General features: G+C 44.8%; 1 protein-coding gene across 2 annotated transcripts in view; it reads right to left on the bottom strand.

Annotated features, from left to right (window-relative positions):
- sec31a (SEC31 homolog A, COPII coat complex component) overlaps positions 1-7,455 on the bottom strand; it is a 40,165-nt gene extending 32,710 nt beyond the window's left edge. Inside the window, exons 1-4 of one of the 2 annotated variants that reach the window (XM_024011864.2) lie at positions 5,777-7,455; positions 3,603-3,699; positions 1,372-1,550; positions 171-297 (exon numbers count right to left, since the gene is read on the bottom strand). In XM_024011864.2, the coding sequence (XP_023867632.2) occupies positions 171-297; positions 1,372-1,550; positions 3,603-3,699; positions 5,777-6,250 (877 nt within the window). In that variant the 5' untranslated portion in view covers positions 6,251-7,455. The other variant, XM_070449557.1, reaches the window with a different exon arrangement.
- Positions 7,456-16,526: the final 9,071 nt, after the last annotated feature.

The following is a 16,526-nucleotide window of genomic DNA, read 5'->3' on the forward strand; positions in this document are numbered from 1 at the left end:
ACCAAGGCACTTAACCCTAATTGCTCATATAAGTCGCTCTGGATATGAACATCAGCTAAATTATTCAAATGTTTTAAAAAATGATGAAAGGGCTAGAGAGAAAGAGACCCAGCGAGGGAAAGAGTGAAAGAGAGAACCAGTGGGGAGAGAGTGAAAGTGTCAGTTCCTACCACACAGAGAGGAGAACTCATCAGGCTGGGCGTAGGTCATGACTGCAGCCAGAGCCTCCTTCCAGTTCTGCAGCTCACAGGTCTGCAGCACATCACGCCAGTCCCTCATCACCACTGCACTGATCAGCTGCAAATCAATAACCAATTATCAATATGACAATACACCTCCCTCTGCCAGTTCCTCAACACCCCCACTGATCAGCTGCAAATCAATAACCAATTATCAATATGACAATACACCTCCCTCTGCCAGTTCCTCAACACCCCCACTGATCAGCTGAAGAAGGATATGTTGTCAATAATCAATGAGTAGAACAGTAGCCAATACCATGAATCAACAACTACCTGATCACATGGCCGTGGCACTGACTGACCTCATCATGATAGAGGTACTCTTGTGATGGGAGAGGCTATACGGACACGCCCAAAATTCATGACGTTAGTCGCAAGTTAAGTGGAGACGAACGGATTCGGTTCAATCAGCTCAGTCAGTCGTCCTGATGAGCCCTCCCAAGATAGATAGTTTAGGTTTGCGGCTAGAAACTTCAGAGAGAATTTAAAACTGGTCTGCCGAAGTTGGAGGTGTTCAGAATCATTCTGTTTATACTGAACTACAAAAGCAATAAATGTGCTTTAGCTGGCTGTCACCCTGGCCTGACATTAGCTACACTATCTAGCTACTTCCCTCTAAGTTACTGCAAGACAGAAGTCCTCGGCAAGCAGGACCCGGGAGCGAAGGATATTGCACGGTGCTGTTGTGTTGCCGGCTTGCARTGCAAACTCTCCCCATTGAGCAGTAGATTATCACGGTGACATCCAGATGGCTACTATTAATATTACAAGTTATTTCTCCTGAAGGCTGCTATCCTATTAAAAATATAATTGAGTATGGAGCAAAATTTTCCACATTAGCTACCACCAGCGACATGGGATACAGTTTCCCTGTGAAGCAACTGCTGCCCAGTGTGAAGCACCTCGCTACAACACGGTCCCGTGTGGCTCAGTTGGTAGAGCATGGCGCTTGCAACGCCAGGGTTGTGGGTTCATTCCCCACGGGGGGACCAGGATGAATATGTATGAACTTTCCAATTTGTAAGTCGCTCTGGATAAGAGCGTCTGCTAAATGACTTAAATGTAAATGTAAATCCGTTGCATTGGTCATTCACACCAGCATGTCASGTTATGTTACTGTGTTAGTTACCTTGGTGATCTTGCTGGGAGTCTTGGTGAAGTACTTCCTCTGTGTTTTCTCCAGAAGCTCCGCCCCTCCAGCGATGGCCAAGATGATGCTGTCGGCCATTCGGTTGTCATGGAGACAGAGTTCCACGGCGCCCTCGAAGTCCCCGGTCAGCAGGGCCTGGGTGATCAGGCCGTCCATGCCTGACCGGACAAACCAACAACCCACAACAAAAGCACATCGTCAACTTAAACTGTGAACAATCAAAATAGAGATTCAGATTAGAGGTCGACCGATTAAATCGGAATGGCCGATTAATTAGGGCCGATTTCAAGTTTTCATAACAATCGGAAATCGGTATTTTTGGACACCAATTTGGCKGTGTCCAAAAMTCCCYGAGCTGACAAGGTAAAAATCTGTCGTTCTGCCCCTGAACAAGGCAGTTAACCCACCGTTCCTAGGCCGTCATTGAAAATAAGAATGTGTTCTTAACTGACTTGCCTAGTTAAATAAATAAAATAAATAAAAGTGTAAAAAAAAAAGTGTCCACCTTATTTTAACAAGGCAAGTCAGTTAAAACACATTCTTATTTTCAATGACAGCCTAGAACAGGGGTTAACTGCCTTGTTCAGGGCAGAACAACAGATTTTTACTTGTCAGCTCGGATTCAATCTTGCAAACCTTACAGTTAACTAGTCCAACACTCTAACCACCTGCCTTACATTGCACTCCACGAGGAGCCTGCCTGTTATGCGAATGCAGTAAGAAGCCAAGGTAAGTTGCTAGCTAGCATTAAACTTATCTTATAAAAAACAATCAATCAATCATAATCACTAGTTAACTACACATGTGTTATATATTACTAGTTTATCTAGCGTGTCCCTTGCATATAATCGATGCATGCGCATTCGCGAAAAAGGACTGTCGTGTGCCAACTCGCCAAACGGGGATGATTTAACAAAAGCCATTTGCGGAAAAAAAAGCACAATTGTGCACGATTGTACCTAACCATAAACATCAATGCCTTTCTTAAAATCAATACACAGAAGTATATATTTTTATATATTGCATATTTAGCTATAAAATCCAGGTATCAACAATTTAACCAGGTGAAATTGCGTCATTCTCTTGCGTTCATTGCACGCAGAGGCAGGGTATACGCAACAGTTTGGGCCGCCTGGCTCGTTGCGAACAATTTGCCAGAATTGTACATAATTATGACATAACATTGAATGTGCAATGTAACAGGGATATTTAGACTTATGAATGCCACCCGTTAATAAAATACGGAACGGTTCCGTATTTCACTGAAAGAATAAACGTTTTGTTTTCGAGATGATAGTTTCCGGATTCTACCATATTAATGATCTATGGCTCATATTTCTCATATTATGTATTATGTTATAATTAAGTCTATGATTTGATAGAGCAGTCTGACTGAGCGATGGTAGGCACCAGCATGCTCGTAAGCAATCATTCAAACGGCACTTTTGTGCGTTTTGCCAGCAGCTCTTCGTTGTGCTTCAAGCATTGCGCTGTTTATGACTTCAAGCCTATCAACTCCCGAGATTAGGCTGGTGTAACCAGCTAGCTAGTTAGCGGGTGCGCGCTAATAGCTTTTCAAACGTCACTCGCTCTGAGACTTGGAGTAGTTGTTCCCCTTGCTCTGCATGGGTAACGCTGCTTCGAGGGTGGCTGTTGTCGATATGTTCCTGGTTCGAGCCCAGGTAGGAGCGAGGGAGGACGGAAGCTATACTGTTACACTGGCGATACTAAAGTGCCTATAAGAACATTCAATAGTCAAAGGTATATGAAATACAAATCGTATAGAGAGAAATAGTCCTTTAATTAATATAATAACTACAACCTAAAACTTCTTACCTGGGAATATTGAAGACTCATGTTAAAAGGAACCACCAGCTTTCATATGTTCTCATGTTCTGAGCAAGAACTTAAACGTTAGCTTACATGCACAGATTGCACTTTTACTTTCTTCTCCAACACTTTGTTTTTGCATTATTTAAACCAAATTGAACATGTTTCATTATTTATTTGAGTCTAAATTGATTTTATTGATGTATTATATTAAGTTAAAATAAGTGTTCATTCAGTATTGTTGTAATTGTCATTATTACAAATAAAAAATAAAAGAAATGGGCCAATTAATCGGTATCGGCTTTTTTTGGTCCTCCAATAATCRGTATCGGCGTTGAAAAATCATAATCGGTCAACCTCTAATTCAGATGGWTCTTTACCTTGACTGACACCGAGGTTAACGCCCTCTTGGACTGGAGCTGGTTCTGGTGCTTCCTCAGGGAGGCTGGCCTCTGCTTCCACTGGTGCTGCCTCCTCCTGACAAACCAGAGAGGGAGTTTATTCATGTTTTTTTGACCGAGAGCAGWACCTTCACTGGAGTAGGAGTACAATTCCAACTGCTGTGCAAATCATGTCAATGGGAGATATACAGCGCAACAACTCAAACACAAGTTATTCCATACCACTATATACAGTCTTGGCYAAAAGTTTTGAGAATGACACAAATATTAATTTTCACAAAGTTTGCTGCTTCAATGTYTTTAGATATTTTTGTCAGATGTTACTATGGAATACTGAAGTATAATTACAAGCATTTCATAAGTGTCAAAGGCTTTTATTGACAATTACATGAAGTTGATGTAAAGAGTCAATATTTGTAGTGTTGACCCTTCTTTTTCAAGACCTCTGCAATCTGCCCTGGCATGCTGTCAATTAACTTCTGGGCCACATCCTGACTGATGGCAGCCCATTCTTGCATAATCAATGCTTGGAGTTTGTCAGAATTTGTGGGGTTTTGTTTGTACACCCGCCTCTTGAGGATTGACCACAAGTTCTCAATGGGATTAAGGTCTGTGGAGTTTCCTGGCCTTGTGTGTGTTTCAACATAACTGTAGCAATATAATGACGTAGCAGTACCAATATATTTACAGTTTAGAGATGTAACAGTACGATGTGCCATTGCTACTTAGTTATCACTTTTGCCTGATGGCAAGGTGCTCCATCATGCTGGAAAAGGCATTGTTCGTCACCAAACTGTTCCTGGATGGTTGGGAGAAGTTGCTCTCGGAGGATGTGTTGGTACCATTCTTTATTCATGGCTGTGATCTTACGCAAAATTGTGAGTGGGCCCATTCCCTTGACTGAGAAGCAACCCCACACATGAATGGTCTCAGGATGCTTTACTGTTGGCATGACACAGGACTGATGGTAGCGCTCACCTTGTCTTCTCCGGACAAGCTTTTTTCCGGATGCCCCAAACAATCGGAAAGGGGATTCATCAGAGAAAATGACTTTACCCCAGTCCTCAGCAGTCCAATCCCTGTACCGTTTGCAGAATATCAGTCTGTCCCTGATGTTTTTCCTGGAGAGAAGTGGCTTCTTTGCTGCCCTTCTTGACACCGGGCCATCCTCCAAAAGTCTTCGCCTCACTGTGCGTGCAGATGCACTCACAACTGCCTGCTGCCATTCCTGAGCAAGTTCTGTACTGGTGGTGCCCCGATCCCGCAGCTGAATCAACTTAAGGAGACGGTCCTGGCGCTTGCTGGACTTTCTTGGGCGCCCTGAAGCCTTCTTCACAACAATTGAACCGCTCTCCTTGAAGTTCWTGATGATCCGATAAATGGTTGATTTAGGTGCAATCTTACTGGCAGCAATATCCTTGCCTGTGAAGCCCTTTTTGTGCAAAGCAATGATGAYGGCACGTGTTTCCTTGCAGGTAACCATGGTTGACAGAGGAAGAACAATGATTCCAAGCACCACCCTCCTTTTGAAGCTTCCAGTCTGWTATTCGAACTCACTCAGGATGACAGAGGGATCTCCAGCCTTGTCCTCGTCAACACTCACACCTGTGTTAACGAGAGAATCACTGACATGTCAGCTGGTCCTTTTGTGGCAGGGCTGAAATGCAGTGGAAATGTTTTGGGGGGGATTCAGTTCATTTGCATGGCAAAGAGGGACTTTGCAATTAATTGCAATTCATCTGATCACTCTTCATAACATTCTGGAGTATATGCAAATTGCCATCATACAAACAGAGGCAGCAGACTTTGTGAAAATTAATATTTGTGTCATTCTCAAAACTTTTGGCCACGACTGTACATGTAATCTCATGGAGAGCTTTACATATAACCATTAGACAGCAAAGTAAAACCAAACAAATAGGTGTGAGTCTACCCCAGAGAGAAAGTAAAGTGTAAGGAAAATAGGAGGCTAATAATTGGGTCAATTATAGTGATAGATGAGAGACGATGTGAAAGCAATGTTTCAACATAACTGTAGCAATATAATGACGTAGCAGTACCAATATATTTACAGTTTAGAGATGTAACAGTACGATGTGCCATTGTTTTTCTCTGGGATGGACTGACAGGAAGAGGGGTTGAGAAGAGGGTACCTCCTCCAGAGGAATCTCTTCTACTACTGGCATCTCTTCCTGGGCCTTGGGCTCAGCTTCAGCCTCAAGGGCCAAATCCCTTGTCAGGTCCACTTCTGCTTCCAGAGACTCTGCCAGGTCCACTTCTGGTTCCACTGCTTCCRGAGACTCTGCCAGGTCCACTTCTGGTTCCACTRATTCCAGAGACTTGGTCACGTCCAGTTCCGCTATTTGCTGGAGGTTTGCAGCAGCGATGAGGTCAAACGGATCTTCCGGTTCTGGAGCAGGTTTGAGTTCCAGTTCCACTGCTGGATGGAGATTTGTACCAGCGATGAGGTCAAATGCGTCTTCAGGTGGGAGGTCGGCAGAGCGGAGTCGTCCAGGGTCGGCTAGAGGCTGCAGGGTGGGGACTGAWGGCATCGGGTCAAAGCCGGGTACTGGCTGCAGGTTGGTGAGGTCAGGTACAGGCTGTAGCTGGGGCTGTACCTGAGGCATTAGGCCAAAGTGGTCAAACTCAGGAGGCTAAGTCCACCTGGTCAAATTTGAATACATGCTGTACGTCAAACACAGATACTTGCTGCAGGTCAGCGGTGGGGGCCAGAGCTGGGGGGGCCAAAGTAGGGTCAGACTCTGGCAGGAGAGCAACAGGAGCAAGAAACTGGGGTTCAGCGCTGAGGTCAAGAGTAAGGACAGGTTCAGATTGGAGAACAGGCATAGGAGGTGAAAGGTCACCGCAGGGTGAGGTGGCAAGCTCTGGCTTAGGTTCGGGCTGGAGGGCGGGTTCAAGTGGAGGTTCGGGGGCAAGCTCGATAGCAGCAGGCTCAGGCACRGGAGGAAGGACCTCAGGCTCAGCTGGGGTTTCAGCACTGAGCCTGGGAGCGGGACTATGTTCATGCACTACCTCTGGCTCAAGTTCAACCTCATGCTCATGTTCAGAAGTAGGTTCAGCAGCAGGGGCAGCAGGAGCAGGGGTGCAGGGGTACAGGAGCAGGGGTACAGGAGCAGGGGCAGGAGCAGGAGCAGGGGGCAGGAGCAGACTGCACACATTCATACAGCAGGAGAGGAGAGACAGATTCAGAGTTTAGCAGAGAGAGCCATTAGATTGAGATAAATAATCCTCCGAATTATGTCAGAAACCTAACAATGTTCAATGTTCAATGATTAAAGTTGATTGTGTCCATTGTGTCCATTGAGATATTAGTATCTTTGAGCCCAGGTTAAGCAATGTCAGAATCACAAAAGATRCTTTAGCTTAAATTTTAGCAGTAAAATATCATTAAGAACCAGATGAGAAAATARCATCATCTTGCAGATGAAAAATATAAGCTACAATGGAAATATGAAGTTCACCAAATCATATTAAATGATGATCTATGACAAAAGTCAGGCAAGCGATTCAACAATTTTCAGTTGTCCTAATTTGAACTGCCAAGCGCATGAAAAAGACAGACATCCTTTTCCTACTTCCTTCCCATAGTTACATAAACAACTGTTGTGTGAAACCTAGAGAGAGGCATTTTGGACAGTTTCTGACTGCCCCTACCACTTGCCTGTTTGAGCAATGACAACAAAGCTACTCACACACATGGAGAGTCAATGAGCAGATACATTTGCATTTGATTACCATTAGCATTGCTATCTACATTTCAGCTAATTGTTACTCACCGTGTTGTCAAAAATAATGAATTATACGTTTCTTACACTTACACACACACACAGTAGACACAAAAAGGCAGTACCTCCTCAGGCTGAATAGGTTTTCCCTTTAATGCTGCTGCAATCTGTAAACAAACAACCAACATCCACAGAAGAGTTAAACAAGGCTGACAGACAGCATGAGGATCAGACAGGTCAGACTGACAACAGACAGACAACAGACAGACAAGGCCTGAGGACATTCAGTGAGGGTTCATTTCCAACCACACCTTTGATGCTAGCTCCTCCTTCTTGTATCCYAAAAGCTCCAGGTATTTTCCACGAGAATCATTCTCAAAGTTCACCTGAGAACACAATTTAACATTGGTAAAGTAAAAGGACAGCAATACTTTGCAGTACAGCAAGAGACAACTACTGTTTTAACTCTAGACGATAASGAAACGCTCCCGAGTTCCCATCCTACCTTTAAGAAGGACCASACGGTCTTGTCGAACTCGTTTTGGGCAGCATCGATCTTCTCCTGGCAGAAGTCAGTGAAGCTGCCTGCAGCCAGCGTGGCCTGCAGCTGGGCCGAGCGCTCCAGGAAGGTCGTCTCGGTGATCACCTGACTGACGTGAACCACATGGGCCGTGGGCTGCTGAGGGTGCTGGGGGCTGTTAATGTTCTCCAACGACACGAGCTTACCACCAAACTGGAGGGGGAGAGAAACAGGAAGAGAATAACTTCTTAGTACGATTTCAACTTATCAATACAATTTCTATAGAGGTGAGAGAAAGAGCAACATGCACTAAAGGTCACCAGGAGGTCAGATAATAGCACAAAAAGGAAAACAATGTACATCACACATTCATGCAGACGATTTGACAAACATAGCAAAGTAATAAAGGCAGAGAAGATAGTGTCTCACAGCGAAGGAGGCCCCCACGGGCCTGCGGATCCACTTGGGGGGCTTTTTGAGGGGGGTGATGGTGTAGGGGGAGGCTTGGGGAAGCTGCAGGGGGGGCAGGGTCTGGCCCATTCCAAATGGATCCACGTTGCCAAACGACATGCTGATCTGGAACAGAGACAGGCCAAAGAGCAGCAAAATAACCAAGGATGTATACAGATTAGGTATTCATTCATATCAAGTGCCTCCAATAATGGGCCAAAATGGAAGAGAGTTTCCACTCTAAACACTGTTAATCTCTGAGTCAGTGCAAACCGTGTCTGTAACCCTAACCAACATGGTGGCCAGTTTCCACCCTGAACAGCGTTAATGTGTGAAACTAGTACCCACTATGTCTGCCTGTGTCTGGCTGACAGCCTGGCTGCTRCCCCCCATGATGGAGTAGACGCTGATGTGTCCGTCGAAGGCTGCTGCCGACAGCACCGCTGGGTTCCTGGGACACCACTGGATGTCAAAGCACCACTGGGTACTGGTAGGCAACTCATACAGCACCTGGAAAAAAGCAACAGATTCACATCAGAAGATGACTACAGATAGGACAGGAACAGATTTCTGGGTAAATAAAGCCGTGTATCTCTCAGTAATAACACTTATTAACAGTGTACTGTACTCTGTAGTTAGGGTCCATACTAAGAATAACAGAGTCATTGGATCAATGCATGTGTATGCATGTGTGTGAGACCTCTGCAGTGTTGGGGTTCCAGCAGAGGATTCTGTTGTCTTTCCCACAGCTCAGTAGCAGCTCAGGGTCAGCCAAACTCCAGGCGATGGCCAGGACACCCCTGATGAACACACCAGGTATTTCATTGGCATTGTTAAAATCCGACTACATTTGACCTACTGAACACTTGTATTGCATTAGTTCTGACCAGTCTTCGTTGTGCCATTCTTTTGTTAGCCTTCACACCAGATCATTGAGTTCTGATCACTCCACTTTGAGCAAGCATYCCCATCTCCCAGAGATCTCTATAGCAAGCAAGGAATAATTCATAGTGCAGCCAGATTGCTGGGTGACTGTCTTACAGAGCTCACCTTCAACACGTTTGACTATCAACAGGTTGTTTTTGGCTCCATTATTTCTTTCAATACAAAACTTTGGACAGGGAAGCACAGCCGCGAGCTGCCCAGTGACACGAGCCTACCTGACGAGCTAAATAACTTCTATACTCACTTCGAGGCAAGCAACACTGAAGCATGCATAAGAGCATCAGCTGTTCCGGACGACTGTGTGATCACGCTCTCCGTAGCCGATGTAAGACTTTTAAAACAGGTCAACATTGACAAGGCCGCTGGGCCAGACGGATTACCAGGACGTGTACTCCGAGCATGCGCTGACCAACTGGCAAGTATCTTCACTGACATTTTCAACCTGTCCCTGTCCGAGTCTGTAATACCAACATGTTTCAAGCAGACCACCATAGTCCCTGTGCCCAAGAACACTAAGGTAACCTGCCTAAATGACTAACGACCCGTAGCACTAACGTCTGTGGCCTTGAAGTGCTTTGAAAGGCTSGTCATGGCTCACATCAACACCATTATCCCAGAAACCCTACACCCACTCCAATTTCCATACCGCCCAAACAAATCCACAGTTGACGCAAACTCTATTGCACTCCACACTGCCCTTTCCCACCTGGACAAAAGGAACACCTATGTGAGAATGCTATTCATTGACTACAGCTCAGCGTTCAACACCGTAGTGCCCTCAAAGCTCATCACTAAGCTAAGGACACTGGGACTAAACACCCTCTGCAACTTGTTCCTGGACTTCCTTACGTGCCGCCCCCGGGTGGTAAGGGTAGGTAACAACACTTCTGCCACACTGATCCTCAACACGGGTCCCCTCGAGGGTGCGGGCTCAGTCCCCTCCTGTACTCCCTATTCACCCATGACTGCATGGCCAAGCACGACTCCAACACCATCATTAAGTTTGCCGACGACACAACAGCGGTAGGCCTGAACACCGACAACGATGAGACAGCCTATAGGGAGGAGTTCAGAAACCTGGCAGTGTGGTGCCAGGATAACAACCTCTCCCTCAACATGATTAAGACAAAGGAGTTGATTGTGAACTACAGGAAAAAGAGGACCGAGCATGCCCCCATTCTCATCGACAGCGGTGTAGTGGAGAAGGTTGAGAGCTTCAAGTTTCTTGGTGTCCACATCACCGACAAACTATCATGGTCCAAACACACCAAGACATTTGTGGGCACGACAAAACCTATTCCCCTTCAGGAGACTGAAWAAATTTGGCATAGGTCCTCAAATCCTCAAAAAGTTTCACAGCTGCTTCATCCTGACTGGTTGCATCACCGCCTGGTATGGCAACTGCTCGGCCTTCGACCGCAAGGCACTACAGAGGGTAGTGCGTACGGATCAGAACTTCACTGGGGTCAAGCTGCCATCCAGGACCTCCATACTAGGCGGTGTCAGACGACTCCAGCCACCCTAGCCATAGACTGTTCTCTCTGCTACTGCACAGAAAACAGTACCGGACTAGGTCCAAAAGGCTTCTTAACAGCTTCTACCCCCGAGACATAAGACTCCTGAACAGCTAATCAAATGTCTACCCGGACTATTTGCATTGTCCCCCCCCACCCCAATTTTTAGACTGCTGCTACTCTCTTGTTTATTATCTATGCATATTCACTTTACTTCTACCTACATGTCCATATTGTCTCAGTTACCTCGACTMACCGGTGCCCCTGCACATTGACTCTGTACCGGTACAACCTGTATATAGCCTCACCAGTGTTATTTTATTGTTGCTCCTCAATAATTTTTCATATTTTTTTACTTTAGTTTATTTTAGTAAATACTTTAACACTTTTTTTTATTAATTGCATTGTTGGTTAAGGGCTCGTAAGTAAGCATTTCACTAAGGTCTACGCCGGGTTGTATTCGGTGCATGTGAAAAATAACATTTGATTTGATTTGTACAGTCAGTCAGCGTTTCAACTTTTAACATATTACTTTTTCAAGACTGTATACGACATTAATTTGAAGTGATAGTTTACCGTGTGTGGTTCTCCAGGACTTTGAGAGGGGAGGCGGTGAAACGCAGGTCCCAGATCTGGATCACTGGCATCCGGTCATCCTCTGAGGCCAGCACCAGCTGAGTAGCTACCTCTGGGTTCCACTCCAGCCCAGAGCAGTGCATCTGAACACACACACACTTATTACCCTATTCTTGTTTACCTATTCATTTAGTCATTATAATGAATGTGAGGTTCTCTCCGCCCATCTGTCACATGGTATTAATACTATGTTTGTACTAAGTAACATTCATGTCAAATGCCTCAGGCCTATACGGTTGCCAAATCAGTCTGTCCGTCAAAGGAAAATGACATAAGAATTATCATCCCAAAACAACTGAAGGCGCAACCTGTACCTTCCATTGTTATTAGTTTTAGGGAGGTTTACCACAGAATTCAAAACAACTCAGTGGCAGTTCCATTTGCCAATCTTCTGACTGAAGGAGCAGGGAATTATTCACCCCCTCAGTTTACAGAACGCTGCAGGCCAGGGAAAATACTTTTAAACTGGAGATGAAAGTGACAGACTAATAAGCCTTTAACAGCAGACAGAAGATGAACACACATGCGTAGAATGTACCATGTTGCTGTGGTCACAAATTAAAGACTAAGGCTTTAACAGCAGACACAGATAAACGTGATGCGTACCCTGTTGCTGGGTTCATAAGTGTCAGATTGAGCCGTAAACAGCAGATGTGCGTTACCGACCCTGTTGCTGTGGTCGCTGAATTTGATGATGAGGTCGTTCTTGCGGAGGTCCCAGATGGAGGCGCGGCCGCTGGGGCTGGCTGAAGCCAGGATGTGTTGGATCTGTCTGTTCCACGCCACACAGCTGATGTCCTCCAGAGGCTGAAATGACATAAACAACCTGCTCACTCGAACATTCCTCTACTCCATAAATCCTCATCGATAATCCATGAGAAATGGAATGGGTAGCATTCTGAAGTAGGGTTGTCCCGATAACAGTACCACGATACTACAATACCTGATTTTCCATGGCAAAGGAAAACACAAAGCAGACTAAACTCTTTGGTTAAAAAACCTACTGTATGTAACAGTGTGCTATAGCTTGGTAAATAAACATACGATTCTGGGTGGCTCAGTTGGTAAAGCATGGCATCTGCAACGCCAGGGCTGATTTGATTCCCACGGGGGACCAGTACAAACAAATATGAAGATATATGCACTTGTAACGGATGTGAAATGGCTATCTAGTTAGCGGTGGTGCGCGCTAATAGCCTTTCATTCGGTGACGTCACTTGCTCTGAGACCTTGAAGTAGTGGTTCCCCTTGCTCTGCAAGGGCTGCGGCTTTTGTGGAGCGATGGGTAACGATGCTTCGTGGGTGACTGTTGTTGATGTGTGCAGAGGGTCCCTGGTTCGCGCCCGGGTCGGGACGAGGGGACGGACTAAAGTTAAACTGTTACACACTCACTACTGGAAGTCACTCTGGATAAGAGCGTGTGCTAAATGACGTAAATGTAATGGGTGACAACATCAGGCTGCTTGTTTCCAACATCAGGACTGTTTTCCTCAGGACATTTTGTCCGCTTCATGTTTTGTTTCCTTGCTACAACACCTCTGATTATCACAATACTGGTAATGTGACAACCCTTCTCTGAAGGTTCAATTTCAAAACATATTTATTTCTTAACCATGTCATGGGTCTTACCTGAGTTTTAGGGCCTGGTGTCATCGGGGAGCCAAAGTTGTTCAGGTCCCAGATGTAGATCTCTGATTCGTTACCTCCTGAAGCAACCAGATTGGTCTGGGTAAGGGAAGTAATGCATTATCACTAGCTATCATGGGGTGACACTGCAAACACTATAACAAACACAATGAGAGACACTTGACAAGGTTGGTAGACCAGTCAACAAAGGTCAGTAGACCAAAACAAAAGTGAGAAGTTTTCAAGTGTTCTCTTAGAGATATTGGAAACAAAATGTGAGTACTATGCACAGCATAAAGCCAAAGCTCACTCCACAGATTAGTGAAAGCATAGTTCCAGTTAGTTAGGTGTACCTGGAAGGAGTTGACATCAAGGGCCCTGACCGGCCCGATGTGTTTGTCGCTCTGAGCGATGACAACATCACTGTCTCCAGCAATGATCTTGGCCGGGTCGTACAAGATGACATCACCATTCTCGCCCCCTGCAATGAGCACTCCGGACGGGAGACCCTCTGCATCCATGCCGTGGGGACCCCACGCCAGCGTGTGGTATCTGGTGGAGAGAGATAAGAGCACTCTTAGCTATGACGAAGAGTTACAAAGACAGATGTTTTCAAAATCTAGCCAGAAGTTGTTTATGACAGTGGGGCCCCTCAGTGGTGCGTGCTTAGTCCCCTCCTGTACTCCCTGTTCACCCAYGACTGCGTGACCAAGCACGACTCCAACACCTTCATTAAGKTCGCTGACAACACAACAGTGGTAGGCCTGATCACCAACAACGATGAGACAGCCTATTGGGGAGGAGGTCAGAGACCTCTGATGAGGTTAGCGTTAAGGCTAGTGCTAGGGTTTCCTTACCTGTGAGAGGAGGAGTATGCTCCGCGGAGCTTCATGTCCAGAGAAGGCTCAGCCAGGTCCAGCTCAAAGATCTCCAGAGAGGCAGTGGTACTGAAGGAGGCATCCAGCTGCTGGGCTGATGTACCTGGACACAGAGATAGACAGGTGAGGGGTCAGCAATACCTGACCAGGTAGACAGTCACACTAACTGGAAAGCTGTTCAGACAACAAATATTAAACATGTCAGTTGAAAGTCAAGGTCAGTTTTGTTCATTTCAAGGATATTCATCAACATTTCATTATGTACCTCATGGCTACGCTTAAACCACAAAAACATCTGCTGGATGATTACAGTTAGCACAGTAAGTCTTCTTTGCATAACCCCTGTCAGCACAGTACGTACATGTCAGAGATGGACAGTGAAATGTATAAGACAGGAAAGCACACACACACACACCTGCTGCCAGGTACACAGGATGGTGCYGTGCTGGGCTCCAGCTCTGGATAGCTGTGCGGTTGATCTCTTTGAGCTTCATCTTGATGGGGGAAAAACAAAAACACCACAAACAAGCTTTTAGCCCATAGAAAGAAAAATTATGGATAAAGCTTTTAGCACACAGAAAGAATGGCTCACAATAGACAATGACATTGTCTTGAAGATCCTCATCTCCTCTCCTTCATACAGAGGCAGATGTGTAGGCTAACATCTGGCTGATGTCTATGACAATTCATGAAGGGCTCAAATACAGAATAAAGGGAGTGGATATTGTGTATCTGAACTGGGTATAGTTTTGTATGTCTGTAAATAGGTTGGGTAGGGAAAAGGTCCATTAAAATGAAACGACAAACATTTGTAATGTTGTTCGTGTCGTCACCATTAGATTATTTCATTAGCACTGGCTAGATAGCCAAGTCCATTCAATGGAAATTCACAGGCAAGTGGTTGTTTGTGCAGCAAAGTTCCTTGTTAGCTCGTTGCTATACTAGCTATAATAAGAAGCCACGCATCTAACGCTATACATGCGTAGGTACCTTTCAGTGATGGTTTTGGTTTTGACAGCAGCATTTGTAAGCAAAGACAACAGCTACAAATGGCAGTGGTTTCTGATCAAACCGATCAATGAACTCAGTAACGTTTATTAGCTAGTACAGTTAAAGAGCAAGTTGCAAGTTAGCGGCTGGGTATAATTTGTTAAACGTTCCAGCAGGAATCTGTCCCAAAAACTTCGTAAAGTACAAAGTTGCCAACAAACAACGCATACAAAGTAGCATGATCAATTCACCTAGTTAACTAGCTGCCGAATAGGCATCAACTCACCACGTAGCTTATTCTTAATGTTTGTACATAGGCTACCAGAGTGAGAACAGATATTTTTGGGAATTAACGTGGTGAGTGAAAATTTATTAAATAGCCCACTCCCTACCCGGCATCTTAATATGCCGCTATACAACTTTGTATGCGTTGTTTGTTGGCAACCTTGTTAACGAAGTTTTTGGAAGATTCCTTTTGGAACGTTGCACGAATTATACCCACCCGCACCTAACGTTAGCTAAACCCAAAAGTGCTTACCTTCTAAATTCTGTTCGCTCTTATAACATGAGCACACATATACAGTACAGACAGACGACAAATACTGTGATCACTCGTTTGTTCCCTTTTCTTATTGTATTATTATTTGCGAGAAGGCAATAGCTCTGGGCTGCAGATTCACTGAAATTCCACGTCCCAACTCCAATCAGTGTCTCGTCAGCAACATTGAGAAAGTACTTCTGGGTCACGGAATTTCGGACATTTTCAGAAGAAAAATCCCCCACGTAATAGTATAAAAGTGTCATTAGCCTGTATTATTAATGATTTATGTACAATTATTGTCTAAACATAAACAATGACTAATATTTGTTCATATTTAAGTGCCATTTGCATTAAATGTGAGTTAAACATGTTCCAAGGTCAAATAAATAACCCCAATGCAAATCACTGTATATTGAATACATATTGGTTTATAGAGCAAAATGTATTCTAGGTGCCGATGTAAAAGTGGGGTTGGAGTACTCAATAAGGTTTTTAAAATCTATATATGGTGTTATTTCATGGGGCTCTGAATAACATGGAGTGCTGCTTGCCATTTACTGTGGTCAAACAGCTTAAAAGGAGGTGCCTGGACACTGTATTAGGTACAAATATAGATACCACTGTACAGGAAAAACATGTATTTGTGTCAATGTAAAAGTGGGGTGGGGAGTACTCAGTAGGGTCTGTAGAATCTATATGGTGTCATTTCACAGGGCTCTGAATAATAATAAGTGTTGCTGGCCTTTTACATTGGCTACAATTTCACAATATTGTGGAATACAAGAAGCCGGACATGGAGGTCCTGGGCTGGCGTGGTTACAYGTGGTCTGCAGTTGTGAGGCTAGTCGGATGTACTGCAAATTCTCTAAAACAACATTGTAGGCAGCTTATGGTAGAGAATTTAACATTAAATTATCTGGCAACAGCTCTGGGGCACATTCCTGCAGTCCAGCATGCCAACTGCATGTTTTCTCAAAACTTGAGACATCCGTGGCATTGTGGTGTGACAAAACTGCACATTTTAGTGGCCTTATACTGTCCCCCAGCACAAGGTGCA

The sequence above is a fragment of the Salvelinus sp. IW2-2015 genome, linkage group LG20, assembly GCF_002910315.2.
Source record: "Salvelinus sp. IW2-2015 linkage group LG20, ASM291031v2, whole genome shotgun sequence".
Taxonomy (NCBI): Eukaryota; Metazoa; Chordata; class Actinopteri; order Salmoniformes; family Salmonidae; genus Salvelinus; species Salvelinus sp. IW2-2015.